This window comes from Streptopelia decaocto (assembly GCF_964273445.1).
Source record: "Streptopelia decaocto genome assembly, chromosome: 5".
In the NCBI taxonomy this organism is placed as follows: Eukaryota; Metazoa; Chordata; class Aves; order Columbiformes; family Columbidae; genus Streptopelia; species Streptopelia decaocto.
The window spans coordinates 68,847,618-68,863,997 of NC_138659.1; the positions used below are offsets into that span (position 1 = coordinate 68,847,618).

General features: G+C 44.9%; 1 protein-coding gene across 1 annotated transcript in view; it reads left to right on the forward strand.

The window, feature by feature from the left end:
* Positions 1 to 16,380, forward strand: part of LHPP (phospholysine phosphohistidine inorganic pyrophosphate phosphatase) — a 76,366-nt gene that overhangs the window by 16,676 nt on the left and 43,310 nt on the right. The window contains exon 6 of the mRNA XM_082053837.1: positions 8,210 to 8,301. Within this exon, the coding sequence (XP_081909963.1) occupies positions 8,210 to 8,301 (92 nt within the window). The remainder of the gene's footprint in view (positions 1 to 8,209; positions 8,302 to 16,380) is intronic.

Consider the following 16,380-nt stretch of genomic DNA (forward strand, 5'->3'; position numbering starts at 1 on the left):
TGTGCTTACACCCACTGCTGCTGTTCTGGTTGTGGTTTGCTGTCATCCATGGAAAGTTACAGCTGAAGTTGAAGGGAATGTGGTCAGGACAACATGGGAAACTGGGTGGATGTGCAAATATTTTGTTTCAGAGCCAGTGTGCAGAGAAATATTTGTGTTCGGGATCTTCCTGTGAGTTATTGAAACAAACAAACATGAAAAAAATGCTTCAGAGGGGAAAACCCTCATTTTTGCCTATTCTATCAAGTCATGCAAAGTAGACAAAAGTGGCCTGGCAGCCAAGAGGGTAAATGCTGACTTGTTGAGTTTCTTCTGCCCTGTGCGTACTTGTTACCCACCTGAACAGCAGGACATTATTTTCTCTGTTTATTGAGGGTTCTTTCTGACTGCCTGTTATTTCCCTTTTCATTCCCATCTGTCTCTCATTGCTGTGACTCGTGCTATCCATTCCTCTACCCAATTTAGAGTCTTCCATCCATCCCTCCATTCTCCACCGCGGTTTCTTGCACTTGTGTTGTACTTTCTTATTTGCCTTCGCACAGAATCACAGATCACAGAATCACAGAATGTTAGGGGTTGGAAGGGACCTCAAAAGATCATCTAGTCCAATCCCCCTGCCGGAGCATATAATTCATACCGTTCAAAACAAACCATGTAGTTCAAAACAGTTCTCTTGTGAAATTCCTTTATTTGGAGGCTAAAGAAAACACTACAAAAGAATAAAAGTTAGTTTTCCCAATAAATTATGAAAGATGTGCCTCGCAAGATGAGAGGTGCCCCGATGCCTGGCAGTCCCCTTGGTGACTGGAGGCTGCAGCACGGTGCCAAAATGTTATTTATGACATTTAGTGTCACACTGCCTACCTTTTTTTAGCAAAAGGGAAAGGCAGAAGTAAGATATTTTCTAATTTCAGTGAATGGGAAGCGCTGACTGACCCCACACTCCTCTTGTGTTATGGGATTCATTACATTTTCCAGAAACACGCTGACTGTGTGATGCTCCCTACTTGCTTAGTACAGCCCATTTTTTCCCCTCTCTGTGGTTGTGCCCAGATCCTTTTTATTGATTTGTTGTTATGTCACACAGGACACAGGGATGAGTATGAGATGACTCACAGACAGCAGTGAATTACAACGTAATAATTCCATCAGGGGGGTTTGGTGACATTATAAACAACAGGAGTGAAGTTTGGGTGGCTTGTAGGTCCCCAGAGCTTGGAGATGAAATTATGGCCCTGTAATTCAGTATGTGCTTGGGTTTTACTTTATTATAGAATGGGGAGATGGAAAAGACCTAGCAGGCCATCTAATCCATCTTCTTCCCTGTAGGAGTGTTCCCCGCTCCACGTTTATTAATGTTTTGTCCAGAGTAGTTTTCAGTGAGCCACACAACTGGGGTTCTGTAAGTACCACGGGGACGGTGTTCACAGCGGGTGGATCTCGTGGCACAGGCAGCTTGTTCGGAGATTTGTGGGTATGCTTCTTTTGTAAACTGCGTCTCCTTATTGCTACTTCTGCTCCAGGTAACAACCAAAATAACTGCTTGTCTTCCTGGATGTTTCCTCCCTCCGATTACCTGTGGAATTGTTGTCATTACGGTAGTTTTCTCTGAGTAAAACTGTGTGTTTAGGTCTCAGCAGCATCCCCTGGGACTCGGTCCCTCTGCCTCCCAGCTCCTCTGCTCTGTGCTCCCTTCAGCTTGTCGATGTTTTCCCAGTCACAGGTGGCTCAGCCCGAACACGGGATCCCAGGTACAGCCACAGCAATTATTCGATCCAACCATCAAACCAAAAAATCCATTTCAGACACGGAATGACATTTGAGGAAAAAGTAGCTGGGAAAAAAGAGCAGAGGAAGAAACCAAAACTCACTGAGCTCAGCTCTTGGATACTGTTTGTCTAAGTGAGATGCAGTAAGGTTTGTGTTTCAAACAGTGTGCAGGAGTAGGAGGGAAAAATGGAAACCCTCTTTTTGGGGTTTTCTGTGTAGGGGCATTGCTGTTTCCATAGGCAGGACGGTGTGGTTGTCCTCAGACGTTGTTTTTCACATTATATCGAGATCTTGTCAGCCCCTGGCACCCAGGGAGGCTGTTGTTACAGGGATGCGGCAGGACACCACAACTCCTGCCTCAAAAACTTGGCTTCAGGGAACAAAATCTGATTTAATGCATCACCAAGCTGGCAAAAAATGGTTCCATAGGGTGAGCCTCAGTGAGTGGTTCCCATTGGCTTCAGGAGGATTTGTTTTGGGCACGGAAAAGCTGTAATAGTCGCCAGCAGACACTACTATTTATCCACTCTTTGCCAGATATTCACAGTGCTATTAGTGACTAAATTCATATTTTGACACAGACTTTTTTCTAGACCCCGATCATGATGCACATGCATAAGAGCAACAAATTACAGCAGAGCAAACTACTGGAATTCTAACATATTTTCCTAACTTTTGAGCGCTTGACCTTGCAACTTTAATGTTCTTTTGAGAAGGATTTGCAGGTTGGTTTAGTTAGACAGACAATAACAAAAACTCAGTATATGCAGCTCAATAAGTTCCTTAGTAATGCACTGTATCACGTTTTAATCTTTCTCCTGAATGAGCAATGCTTCCCTGCATCTGTAATGACATGGCAAGGACTGGTTTTACTTGCCTTTATTTTTATAAAATGTTTGCCAATAATTTATTCCACCTGTGGAATGCATTTAATCCATCCCATCGTTAAACCATTGTAGGTGAGCTGTGCTTTTGCAAACGTATTACAGTTTTCTTTCACCTGACTTTTAATGAAAAATACCTTTTTAATAAAGCTGTCTCACCACGGTAATGCTAGGCAGTGGCGAACCTGAAATTTCTCAAGCTGCTTTAATCAATAAAGTTATCACCAGTCATTTCCCTTGATAACTGCTTCTCACCCAGACCCTGACTTTGCCTTCTGCTGCCGAGATGTTTTCAACCTGCACTTAGAACAGGAGCAACTCCCCAAAGTCCAATTTTCATTTTAACCTTTCCTCAATGGCCTAGAAATAACAGATTGCCGGTATTACTTTAATAGATTGGAAATTTAAACCTCTTAGAGGTAACCAGACCTATCTTATGATTCAGTAATATGACAAAGAATAACACATCTTAAAGGTTACTGAAATGCCTAATTCATATGTTTTAAGGCAGCTGTAACAGCGGATGATTTTTACAGCTTTACAATAAAACCTAAATAATGTTAAGGTTCCGCTGGTTTTATATAACCATAAAAAAAGTTCTCTCTGTAGCAAATTGTCCTGCTTTAATGGGAGTTATGGCAGGTCATACCGGAGTGCATAAACTACTGGTAGTTAAACCAATTCCCATTTCTGCCACCTGCAAGTCTCAGGTGGGAGTTAGTGACGCGTGAGAGCGGAGGGAGGTCACCCCGGACCTGCCACCACGCCGATGGCCCCTCCGAAGCGGCCAAGCCAAGTTCCAAGCTTTGGAAATCTACCCTGGAGGTTTAACCTATTTCTTTGTTCCACCTGCCTTGTTGTGCGGCTTCTCCCAGGTCAGGGGCCACGTGCGATGTGTTTGCTCAGGTAGTGGTTCCAAAACAGAAACATAATTAACAGGAATATGAGATCCTGAAGCTTAAAGGATTATCAGTTGGGCCAAGGAGAATAGGGACAGAAGTAAATGCCTCGTATTTCTTGTGTAAAGTTGTTTCATACATTGATCAAGATTTTGCTTATAAGCTTTATTTCCTTATGTCTCTGGCACATTTAGCTTGATTAAAGTTATTATGCTTAGGCATAAATATATTTGCCTCTAGAAACACTAACTGGTTAAATATCCTGTTGAAGTTTGCACACTTCCTTCTGTACACCTCTTCATTTGCATCCTCCATAAGCTCCAGCCTCCAAAGTACCGCACCTGAGCTTGGCCTAGTAAAGACTGCACTGCAACACGGGCATGGCTGCGTAGGATGGAAATTGTCTTTCTGCCTCATTCATTATCTTACTCCGTAGTTCCTTTTCTGATTAAACATTTTTCTGTGGTTTTAGTGAATGCCGAAGCTCTGTTTGCAGTCAAAAGGTACGCGGGGTTCCCATTCACCACCCTACCAGCATCTCTGGAGAATCACTAGTGTTGGCTGCTCCTGTGGGCAAGAGGAGTCAGTCATAAAATCATAGAATTAGTATCATTTCAGTTGGAAGAGACCCTTAGGATCATCGAGTCCAACCATAACTTAATTCTAGCACTAACCCATGTCCCTAAGAACCTCGACTAAACGCCTTTTAAACCCCTCCAGGGATGGTGACTCCACCACTGCCCTGGGCAGCCTGTTCCAATGTTCCACTCAGCTCTGGTTTTGTGACCAGACACCACCAGTAAAATCACTGACCGTGATGGGGATTCCTGTGCCGCAGACGTTTGTCCAGTGGGGATTATATTGTGCCTTCCTACCCCCAGATTCTTGGAGGTCATGTTCATCTCCATCATCATGCCGATCTGGGTTGAGTTTGCTCAAGAGCGGTGGCTTCGCTCAGCTTTGGCACACATGGGTTTTATTTACTACATGCGTACAACCACACGCACCATCTCTCACCAGCCATACGGGTTAGGAAAATATAAATTAATTCTTCAATGACTTGTAAAACTGGAGAGATTGTTTCACTGCATTTTTGCTCTTTGTAGTAAATTTGTAGCTGATCTAAAAAAAAGTAACTTCCGCGGAATAATAGAACAGATTAATGGTGTGATCCCTGTGTAAAATGTGAACACGAATGGGGATCTTTTAATTCTTGCTTTCAGTGCGTATGTGACCTTTCAGTTTTATATCTTTCTCTCTTTTCTTACCATATTGCAGTCAGGGAGGAAGTTAAACCCAGATTTGACAGGTAGAGTTTTTTTATTTCCCTTGACGGTGCACCTTTTGACCTCCATCTTCTTGCCAATGATTTTTTAAATCCTAAATGATTTGGGAATAATTGCTCCTCCTTTAGTGATTATTGCCCTTCACCGATAGTAAATCTGTGAAATCCCCGGGGGCTGGAGTACATTTTTGTATGCGGATGCCACAAGCTGGCCTGGACAGGCATCGCTGCTCATCTGCAGCTGCACTTGCGAGCTGCCGGGTATCTTGGGGGTAAAATACCCTGGATGGGGTAAAATACAGCCCTGGCAAGCGAGTGAGTGCTCGGTGGGCTGCCCCGCTCTGCCCTTTCGCTTTTTCAGGGGAAATTCAGTTTTAGAGTTTAGAGGAAACAGGGCTGAAATTGTCTTTATTCCAGAAATCTCATGGTGTGTGGGTGGCAGAGGTCAGGGCTGCTCCTGGGGCTCCCCCTGTGAACTCTTTGGGGTTCCACCCCACAGCCCTTCCCTGTCCCCCTCGGGGAGGCGTTGGGAGGAATTTTATAAGAAGAGAGGATTAGAAACTATTAAAGGCAGTGGTTGAGAATGATTAAACATCTCAAAGCAGCTTGGGGGGAAATTGATAACGGTGGTTGGCTGGGAGTGGTGCTGCCAGGTTCTTTGCAGCTCTGCACATAACAGTGGGATTATTTTGTTTCCCTCATCTGTGTATATGTGCTTTTCTTTACTAAATGCTTAAAATTAACCCGTCATTTTCTCCCCATTTCTTGCTGGATTGCTTGTTTGGAAAAGCGATAAGGAAAGGTGAATGATCTACAGGGGAAGGCATCTTACTAGGACCACACACATTTCCATGAGCAGAGCGGTTAAGGGAAATGTTCCGATAATGAGAGGAAAAAGACTGAGCCCTCCAGCATCTGGTGGCTTTGAAGCGGTTTGTGAGCAGAGGGATGGAAAGGCAGAGCTACCTGTCCCTAATTCGGCTGCTGCTCTGTCCCTATGGGCATGTTTTCCCCAGCTGTGAGCCCTTTGTCACACGTCATGTCTCTCTGCTTCTTAAAGCCGCTCTCAGGGCCTGGCCATAGTGGAGACACTTCTAGGCAGAACGAAGCAAGGGTGGATGTATATAAACTGCTTCAAAATAAACTACTTCAATGTGGAACTGGGCAAATGAGCCTTGACTCGAGAGGGCATCCTATTACGTCCGGTCTCCTGAGGGATGATGATCATCCCTCATGTGCACAGCGTTTAAAAACAACACAGAAGATAGACTGGGCTGGTAACTACTATATATAATCTTGCACCTGCACCGGGTGCGTTACGCAGAAGTGGGTTTGTTTTATTATCACCTGAAGCTGTTCAGAGATACGTGTTCATAGCTCAGCTTGGTTCATGAACGCTCTCAGAAAATCTTCTGTTCAGCTGGGGCTTTAGATCTGTCCTGAGATTTTTTATATGTGCTAGTTCATAAGGGGGAGAAGGTTCTCTTGTAATTAGATGATTAATAAAAATAGGTCTGGAGCTTTAGTACTTTTAGACTTCATTATATATGATTTAGTCCTGCCCTGTGATTGCTCACAGACTGGGACCTGACGTGTGGGTGACACAGACGATGAGCTGGCTCTTGTGCGTTGTGTGCTGTGTGAAAACAAAGAGCTGCTTCCGTAGGAAGGCGAAGGAAGAAGAGAATTTTCTATTAGGCAGAACCGGTAACCAGAATGGCACCTACAACACAGCCTTTCTAGTTATTTTTGTCCTTAGAGCTGCAGCCAGCTGGATGGAAGACTCAGCGTTCCCTTTGGATTGACCCTTCTGGAGAAGCCAGTCGCTGACTCTGCCGCCTGTGCCTCATTCCATGAGCTCTCTGACTATTTACCTGTTTTCCATAGATGGAAAAATGCTGGATTTGCTTTCTGTGTGTCCCCAGACACCACATACAGCAATCCTGGTCCCCTCCAAACGTGCCTTTTAACCCCCCAAGCCCTGTGTGTGGGACAAGGACCTGTCATGACAGACCTTAGGATAAACTCAACCCGCACAAAACGCAAGAGCAATTTCTTTAGTAAGAAAAGAAATGATTTCCATAATGACTCCGCTTATCTGATGTGCAGGTATGAAAATAATCAAAAGTACATGGAAGGAAGGGAAATGGAGGCAGGAATTTCCAGAGCGTTGCAAGGTGCCCTGGTTGTGAAAGCCTGACAGTTACATTAATGAAGTAGGAGGATAATTCAACAAGATAAAGAGCAAATGGTTGAAGATACAGCTGGTTAATATACTGTAGATGAAATTCAACTTTGATACAGAAGATGCAAAATCATGCTTTGAAATCTAACAGATAAACTAGATTATGGATTTTCAAGGCTGGTGTGTTTCCCCAGTTTTAGGTGCTGCCTCCGTTCCCTTCAGAATAATCCAGAATGTTTTTGGAAGGTTGAAAGCTGATTTTTTGCTTATTAATTGAAGATTACTGTTTTGTGTATGTGCTGTTTTTTGTTGAAACTATAAAATGCACCCCCTCCAACCATTTTTAAATTTGACGATTAAAAGAAATGTAATAATTTTTTGATGCGGGATGATAATAAGCACGTGAAATTTTGTAGGTGTGGCTGTCAATGAAAAAGATCCTGAGACTTAATTTAAAATAGATCTTTAACAAAGCGAGGAAGGCAACATGAGCTACATGTTTTCATCAGATGCTCAGACAAATCTTACCACAACCAGAAGGTCTTTCCTCATTTATATTTTAGGTAATCTACTCAATCGAGTTTATTACAATTTGCATAAACTTAAGCTGACCGTAACACAAACCGTGCCAGGCCTGGACCTATCGTCTCACATTGTGCAAAAACAAATAAATTAGATTTTAATGTGATTTCCCAAATTTCTGTATCAACCTGAGAATGTGTTGGAATTAAGCTCTGTGAAGTTACATATCTCAGCAGTCACAAGCTTAGGCTTTTGACTGGCTTTTAGAATACCTATTTTAAGGAAGTTCTTTACAAGTTAAACTTAGTTTAAATTGTTTGGAGCATAACATAGGTGGATTGATAGGAACAGAATAGGCCTAACTCTATAAAATTCAATGTTTTCTTTGAGCTGTGTGCCAAATCACTTGGATTTTTGTGATGGATCACAAATTGTACAGATGTATAGCGCACCAGTACATTGCTCAAGGAGCTATAGCATGAATTACGTTCAAGGTAGGATGACTTTTAATCAATACGATGACAATATTATCTTGTTTAATTTGTCTGATGGCAGTATAAAACATCAAATCAAGCTGTTTGTTATGTCAAAGGAGCGTGACGTATGGCAGGAATAAAATCCGCTTGACGCCTTACAGCTTTTCCGTATTTCATTGCTTTGACAGGCCATCATGATCGGGGATGATATTGTGAACGACGTCGGGGGCGCCCAGCGGTGCGGAATGAGAGGCGTGCAAGTGCGGACGGGCAAGTACAGGTCAGTGCCCCCTCTGCACCCGCCATTCCTTATGGACAAGCATGGAAAGAGGGGAAATAACCATAGATAAGGATTTTTTTATTTACCTTTCTGCCAGACATGCTGCGTTCTGAGTTTCATACTTAAACAGGGCTGATAAGAAAGATGGGGACGGACTTTTCAGCAGGGACTGTTGCGATAGGACAAGGGGTGATGGTGTTAAACTAAAAGAGGTTCAGGCTGGACATGAGGAGGAAATTTTTTCCAATGACGGTGGTGAGAGCCTGGCCCAGGTTGGCCAGAGAGGTGGTGGATGAACCATCCCTGGAGACATCCCAGGCCAGGCTGGACGGGGCTCTGAGCAGCCTGAGCTGGTGAAGATGTCCCTGCTCATGGCAGGGGGGGCACTGGGGGAGCTGGGGAGGTCCCTTCAACCCAAACCATCCTGTGATTCTATCTATCATTTAACATAATTTATATTTTCACAGCTTTTCTTTATTTTCAAACACCGAGACTGTAGAAGAAGGGTGCTTTTTTTTTGGGGAGGGATGCAGCAAGTGAGAATGGTGCTTGCTATAGGCAGAAAAGTTTTCTTGCTAGTTTTCAAGGCAATCTGTTGCTCAATTTTCCTTTTAGTTTCTATAAATTGACAAAATAACACCCGGTGCCTTAATTCTAAAGGACCAGTAGGTGGTGATTTCTGAGAAAAAAAAGACAGATACAAGTGTAGTGTAGTTAGGTATTTTTGCATCTTTAAGATAGAGCATCTCAAAGTCAGTTATCTTCCTGAATAACGCTCCAAAAATCCTAGTGATTCAAAAAGTGGGTGTATAGTTTGTGCTGTTGGGATATTTGTCTGTAATCTGTGTAATCCCATTAACTTCCCGAAGGAGAAAATAAGGATTCCGTGGTTTATTTTAACGGGATATTAATGGGATCACTTTGTGAATCCACATCGTAATGTCACCCAGATACGGGTGCCAGCGAAGGTTTCTCTGCACGCAGAGGTAAATTAGACATTTGCTGGTGAACAAATACCTCCCGTGACATCTTTGCCCATCAGAACATGTGCCACAGGTGATGCTGGATCCAAAGCGTTCAGGCAACTTCCATAAACTATATATACACACACATACACGTATAAATATGTATAATCATGTGGCAGGAAAACATTTTCTTGTATCAAGCTTGAGTCATGATTTCAAAGCTGAAGGGGTGTCATCAGCTGTTCTAGAGGGGGAAAGAAGATTGTTCTTCGCTGTTATGTTGCCTGTTTGAGTGTGTGGATGCTGTTATGTGAAATCATACGCTGTTGTATGGCAGTGAAATACTGTGTCTGTGGTGCCAGTCCTGTTGTTAGCAATTGTGAGTAAAATGAAAAAGCTCCTCTTTGCAAAGAGAGGTTGGGGATGTATATGTTTTTAAGAATGATTTAGTACACAAGGAAAATCAAACCACATAGCGAGTATTGAGAGAGATGGAAAAATAAAGCGAAGGAAAGTTGATGGGCAAGATAAATTAAAAATAACACAAAATGTAATTATTTTATGGCAGTTTAGATTAAAGTCTGATATATAAGATGATGCATAGGTCCTCTCTTTCACTGTATGGAAGTCCTTGGTGACACAGAGCTGTGTGCTACACCCATGTACCTCTGGATGGCACCGTTAGTACGTTCAGTATCAGCCACAGCTCTGGCGCCTCCCCAGCATCTCAAGCTGTTTTTGCAGAAGTGTAAAGCACAAACGCTTCAGGGTTTTATTGCTGAGTGTGGAATTTCCACAGATTTCAGTTACGAGGGTCGTGCAGCTGGGGACATGGGTGATCAGCCCAGTTGAGTTGTCTCTGTATTGCTACAACCGTGAGCAGTTTTTTCCATTTCCACCACAGTGGTGCCTCACTTCAGCAAAACAGGTGCCGAGCTGATTCGAGACTAAAAGAAGAATAACACAGGAACTATCCTGAGGAGTTGTTGCAGGTGCATTTCACAACATAGAGCTCGGTGAGTGGGAATGATGTTATTTTCACAAGCTATATCAGTGAAGGCATTTTGCATGTCATTCTGTAGGTTGGAGGGGTGCTGCTGTACCCCTCCATCCTCACCTAAATGCTGTCCCCAACCGGCAGACGTTGTCACCTCTGGTGCATGAGTGTGCATGGGGGCAGCTCTCCTTATTTCCGTTTGTGTTGGCACAAGTCAGGGCAATAATGGAAAGGTGTGGGGGTAAGATGTGTGTTTCGAGTTGATCTCGACCAGCATGATTCTCCAACATGGGTGAGTAGCTGGGCTGGCCAAGTGTGGCCTTTGTTTGGTGTAAAATCCAGATGGTCAGTCTGGTCTCCAGGTTTGTCCTTTCTCACTTTGTCCCATCTACAGGACAGATCAGATAATTCTGCAGACTCTTGTCTGCTGTTGGATTTACCAGCATTGGGGAATCTGAGATTAATTTTGAAGTTTCTGTGCACTCCTGTGTGAAGACACTTTGTAACCAACATCTTTCCCATCTAAGGAAGAACATGTACTTGTCTTCCCGCACAGGGTATGTGCTAATTCCACTTTCTAATTGGCCTTGACATCAAACTAATAATTTCCACAATAGCTATTGATTCTGCAGTGCTGCGTAATATCCTCGTTCCTCTTTGTAGCGTGCAAGTTAGAGCAGAGATTTACTTTGAGGCTTTCCCAACTGCCTCCCTGTAAAATCAGAAACAGCTTTTCAGGTGTGTCAATGCACCAAATTGCAGGTAGTTCTTGGCATGGTGGGAGAATTACTTATTCTTTTCTCCTTGTTGTTTTTTATAGGTCTTGATTTGTAAGTAAAGAACTTTCCATCACTGGTGAGCAGGGATAATCCTGGCAGTGGTACCCACTCCAAAATGGTGGGTTCGTCCCCTTCAGTGCCCACATGAGATTTTCTGGGTTTGATTAGGGATTTATCTCACTGTGACAATGCTGAGCTGTCTCGTTACGGACATAAAGGACACCCCAGGGGTGGAGGATAAAAGGATCGGGGCCCGCGAGAGCTGCCGTCTCTCTCCAGCTCTGACACTGTTCTCCGGGAGAACTGGGTCAAGTTACTTCGTGTTTCCCCACTTTATAATTATCCTCTGGGAATAATTATCCCGGCTTTCTTAATAAAGTGGCTTGTGATCTGTTCCTCTTATCTGATGGAACAAAACATACAGAATTTGTACAGATCTATAGGCAATTAGCTTGCCAGGAGAAAAATCCAGAAGTGATAGAGACAAAGGTTAGGACAGAGGAAAGGTCTTTCAGGCCACCATTGTCAGCTGATTAGGGATTGAGAAAAACAGGGTGGATATTTGTAGTAACCTCCTAAATGAAGTTATAAGATTATTGTATTAAAAAATAGATCAATAGATAAATATAGATAAGTTTGCAGCTGTCACTGTGGTAATAAATGAAAGTTCATGACACCTATTGTGAAGAAATCATCACATCTTACTGCTCTGCCGAGAAGCAGCATCCCTCCACCCTCGTTTTCTTGCTCATCCCCCCACCCTCGTTTTCTTGCTCAGCTCATCACTAACCACAGCCAAGATGAACATTTTATTGGTTTATTCACATCTCGTGGGTCCTGGTGGAGCGTAGCAGAAGTGCAGAATGAGGACGAACAGGCAGAGACGCTCCCTGTGTGCCGAAACAGAACCAGAGCCATTCTGGTGGCCTCACAGTCTGATCATTAAGCCTGTTTCAAGTATTAAATTGAAAGACTTCCAGCCCATATTTACACTGTAAGAAGTTGTATTATAATTCCTGTTAGTTAATGTCTTAAGCAATGTTTATTAAAACCTGGTGCCAGCAAGTTGCTTTTCATTTTAGCGCGATAGCTGATCGCAGTCAATCCTAAGGCATAGGCTTATTCACCATTTATTGCATATTCAAATCACAGTTTTCTCTGTCCCTGTGAGAATCTTCACATGTGTTGACCCATTTCTTGACCACAATTTGGTTACCATGATCTTTGAATCAGCATTGTAAAGGAAGTTCAGAGTAAATACTGCAGTGCCTTAGCATAAACACACCCATCTGACTACAGCCTTAAATTTTCCTGGTATGTTCAAATGTCCAGGCACAGAAATGACAGCTTTAGTATCTGGTGCTTTAGGAATGAGTGGCCTGTGAGAAGGATGAAGTTTTTGCTGCTGTAGTATGCTGTTATAATCCATCCAGCCATCCATTTTTCAGTGCAGGGTATAGCCAATTCAGATGCAAAATAACAAATTGCATTGGAAATATGTTATTGTTGAACTGCAAGTGGTGACCTTGGCAAGCAGAAGATTTTACCCTCCGAGTCTAAAGGATCATCTTTTGTGTGTCTTGAGTATTTCTGTTTCTTTAAGTGAACATAACCAAGTGTTTGCTTTCCTGTAAGGTTACTGTTTGATATGAGAAATACCAGTTGGACTAGGTGATCATTGTAGGTCCCTTCCAACTGAATTATTCTATTATTCTATTCTATTCTATTCTATTCTATTCTATTCTATTCTATTCTATTCTATTCTATTCTATTCTATTCTATTCTATTCTATTCTATTCTATTCTATTCCATTCCATTCCATTCCATTCCATTCCACTCCACTCCACTCCACTCCACTCCACTCCATTCCATTCCATTCCATTCCAAATCCAGATTATACCTGAGCTAAAGCACAACTGAATGTAGAAAAGGGGAGCAGGGACTTCTGCTACATTACAGCTAATGTGTAAATATAATTATCTTCAGTCTAAAAGAGAAATGGGAGAGTTGTTTGTTTGTTCTTTTATTAGCAGGTTGAATTATTTGTTGGTATCATAGTAAACCTGGAGGAAGCAGGGTGTGCTCCAGACATAGCCATGGTGGGTGCCATACAAATGCTTGTGTGCTGTTCTGAAAAAATGAGTATGAATATCAGCAAAGAGATCAGTCTGTGATGGGAGTAAAGGCAAGGATAAATAAGGGAGGAATGTATCAGGCCAGTGAGGAAATGCAATATTACCCAGCAGTCTTGCCAGTTCTGCTCTCTACCTGTCCAAGGACCGATTTTTCCTTAGCAGTCCTGCTCTGATCAGCTGCCACATCTGAAACACTTAGAAAAGGAAGCAATTTGCATTTTGCAAATCAAAGTGGTGGTGACCGCGTCAGCCTGTGCTGCAGTTTTACTTCCCCTCTCGCTTCACATCCACACAACGCGTGCAGTAGCAGAAGCAGCCGCCTTGAAGTTTCCATTTCTCCTCTTCTGAAGCTGATAAATGAAGGGCTGAAAGAGGAGATGGCATCAGTGTTAGCTACGAGGAGCAAGAGCCAGTGGGACCAGGTGGGCTTGATGTATGGGACTAAAGCACTTCCAGACCCTACTCCGAACAGCATCCAAAGCTAATGACTGTTTTGCTTTCATTCTCTTTTGCTCTGGTGCCTCGATGTCTCGGTAGCACGTGCTCTTTCACCCTGGGCTGGCAGCCGTCCTGTACCCGACGTGGCCATGGCGCGAGTAACACCAGAGCCCTTGGCAGCTGCTTCTCCGGTGTGTTTGTGTTTCTCTCTTCTCCGCAGATACATAATTCATGAGCTGAGGTGCTGCTGGCTGGACTGCCTGAAAGGAGGCAGCTCAGGGGCTTCCCGAGGTTCCACAGAGCGTGTTCACCTCCTGCTCAGCACCCGCTGTCACTGCAGACACCCGTCACCCCCCAGGGGCTGCCAGTCTCAGGGGACCTGCAGGCTCCAGGGCAGGCAGGTCCATCTCCAGCCTCCCTCCCAGCGACAAGCCCAAGAAATGCAGCCAAAAAGATGGGACGTGGAGCAGGTCCTTGCTTATTTTTATCTTTAGGAGCCTTTTCTCAGCGTCAGTGTTAAGGCTTGAGTAGCAAATTTCCCCAGCGAAGCAGCCCTGGGAGCCGGCTGAGCGGAGTGGTGTTTCTCAACACTTGTCACTTGCAGAATGCCGAGCTGTATTAGCTTGTTCAACATTTGACAGCGATGATGAATACCATACCAATCGCTAACTACTTTATTTCCGTAAAAATTCTAATGAGCGTGTTGAAACATGCTGCAGAAGTGGCAGAGATGGGACGGCTGCATAATTGTGGTTTCACTAGAGATTTCCTTTTTTTAAAATGCAGGTTCCTCTTCTCTGCATTTATTTTTCCTGTAGTTAAATGTCATCCTGGCTCGCTTGGTGTATGGAGTCCTCTCAGCGAGCAGCATGGGGAGCATGGCAGAAGGGGAGACTGCTCTGATTGATAAAACCAAAGCAGAGTGTTGTTTTCAAAGGGAGAGAGAAGCAAACAAGAGAGAGGCAGGCCAAGGCAGCTGCTGATGTAACTCCTTTGGAGCAAATGGCTCAGTATCTGAAATGTAATCTCCTGGCTTGGGCTCTTGCTTGTGCTGTAAACATGCTTGGGAGCTGTGGTGCTGGAGCAGCACCTTGTGCTGGCACCCTGCACACGTGAATAGCCAAATATTCATGATTTAACACTGTGCTACATGCCCCGCCGATGCTGGAGGGTCACCTTGAGGCTTATAGAATCGCAGGATGGTTTGGGTTGAAGGGACCTTCCCAGCTCCCCCAGTGCTTCCCTGCCATGAGCAGGGACATCTTCACCAGCTCAGGTTGCTCAGAGCCCCGTCCAGCCTGGCCTGGGATGTCTTCAGGGATGGTTCATCTGCCACCTCTCTGGCCAACCTGGGCCAGGCTCTCACCACCCTCGATGTAAAAAGATTTCTTCCTTATGTCCGGCCTGAATCTCCCTTCTTTCAGTTTAAAACCATCACCATGGGTGTTTGTGGGAGCAGGGCTGCCAGCCTGCTGAGACACAGGGACTGCTGCTCCCGCGGCTGCTTCTGCTGTGCTTGGGCCGGTGGCTGCTTCCCTTCCCCGTCAGGAGACATGATGTGACTTGTCCAGAGTTCAAAATAAAGCAGCCAGCAGTGCCAGCTTTAGGTCTTCTGCAAGCGCTGGGAAACTCCGATGACTCCATATGTGAGCGCTCACATGCTGTGGCAGGAGTAGGAATGTAATGTAAGAAAGGGGTTGGGGTGAAGAGCAGCGCTCCCTGGCCAGTGCCGGGCGTTGCTCTTTGCTGGGGATGGGGACAGCTTGCAGCTGGCGCTGGGACGTGACTCATGTTCACACTTTGCCCTGAAACGATTGCGATTTGTACATGTCTGTGGTTTTCAGTCATTGTCAACAGCGCATACGGTTACACCTCAGCCCTGCGCGCTCACAGGTTGCCGAAAGATGAGCTCACTCAGCACGCCGGGCTGGTGCTGCTGCATTGGGTCCGTGTCCTGTGTCGAGTCTTCAGACTTGAGCCACCAGCCACCCTAAAAGCAGCGATGGGCCTTGGGCTGCGGGGAGCGGGGCCGGGGAGCCCCGTCCGGCCCATGGCTGGAGCTGCTGCACACGCTGTCGCTCTTTGTATCAACCTGCAGCTCGTTCTGATGGTTTTAAACTAAAGGAGGGGCGATTCAGTTTATTCATGAGGAAGAAGTTTTTGACACTGAGGGTGGTGAGAGCCTGGCCCAGGTTGCCCAGAGAGGTGGTGGATGAACCATCCCTGGAGACATCCCAGGCCAGGCTGGACGGGGCTCTGAGCAACCTGAGCTGGTGCAGATGTCCCTGCTCAGGGCAGGGGTGGCACTGGATGGGCTTTGAAGGTCCCTTCAAACCAAACTGCTGTATGATGCTATGATTGGTGTGGACCAGTTGTACCTGCAGCAACACATCACTTGCTTAAATGACCAAAGAACAACGTGGCGCAGAGCCACAAAGATGAAGGGAGTGGAGCATCTCCCGTGTGAGGAAAGGCTGAGGGAGCTGGGGCTCTGGAGCTGGAGAAGAGGAGACTGAGGGGTGACTCATTCGTGGGGATCAATATGGAAAGGGGGAGTGTCAGGAGGATGGAGCCAGGCTCTTCTCAGTGACAACCAATGGTAGGACAAGGGGCAGTGGGTACAAACTGAAACGCAGGAGGTTCCACTTAAATATGAGAAGAAACTTATTCCCAGTGAGGGTGGCAGAGCCTGGCCCAGGCTGCCCAGGGGGGTTGTGGAGTCTCCTTCTCTGCAGACATTCCAACCTGCCTGCAAAGCGTTATTT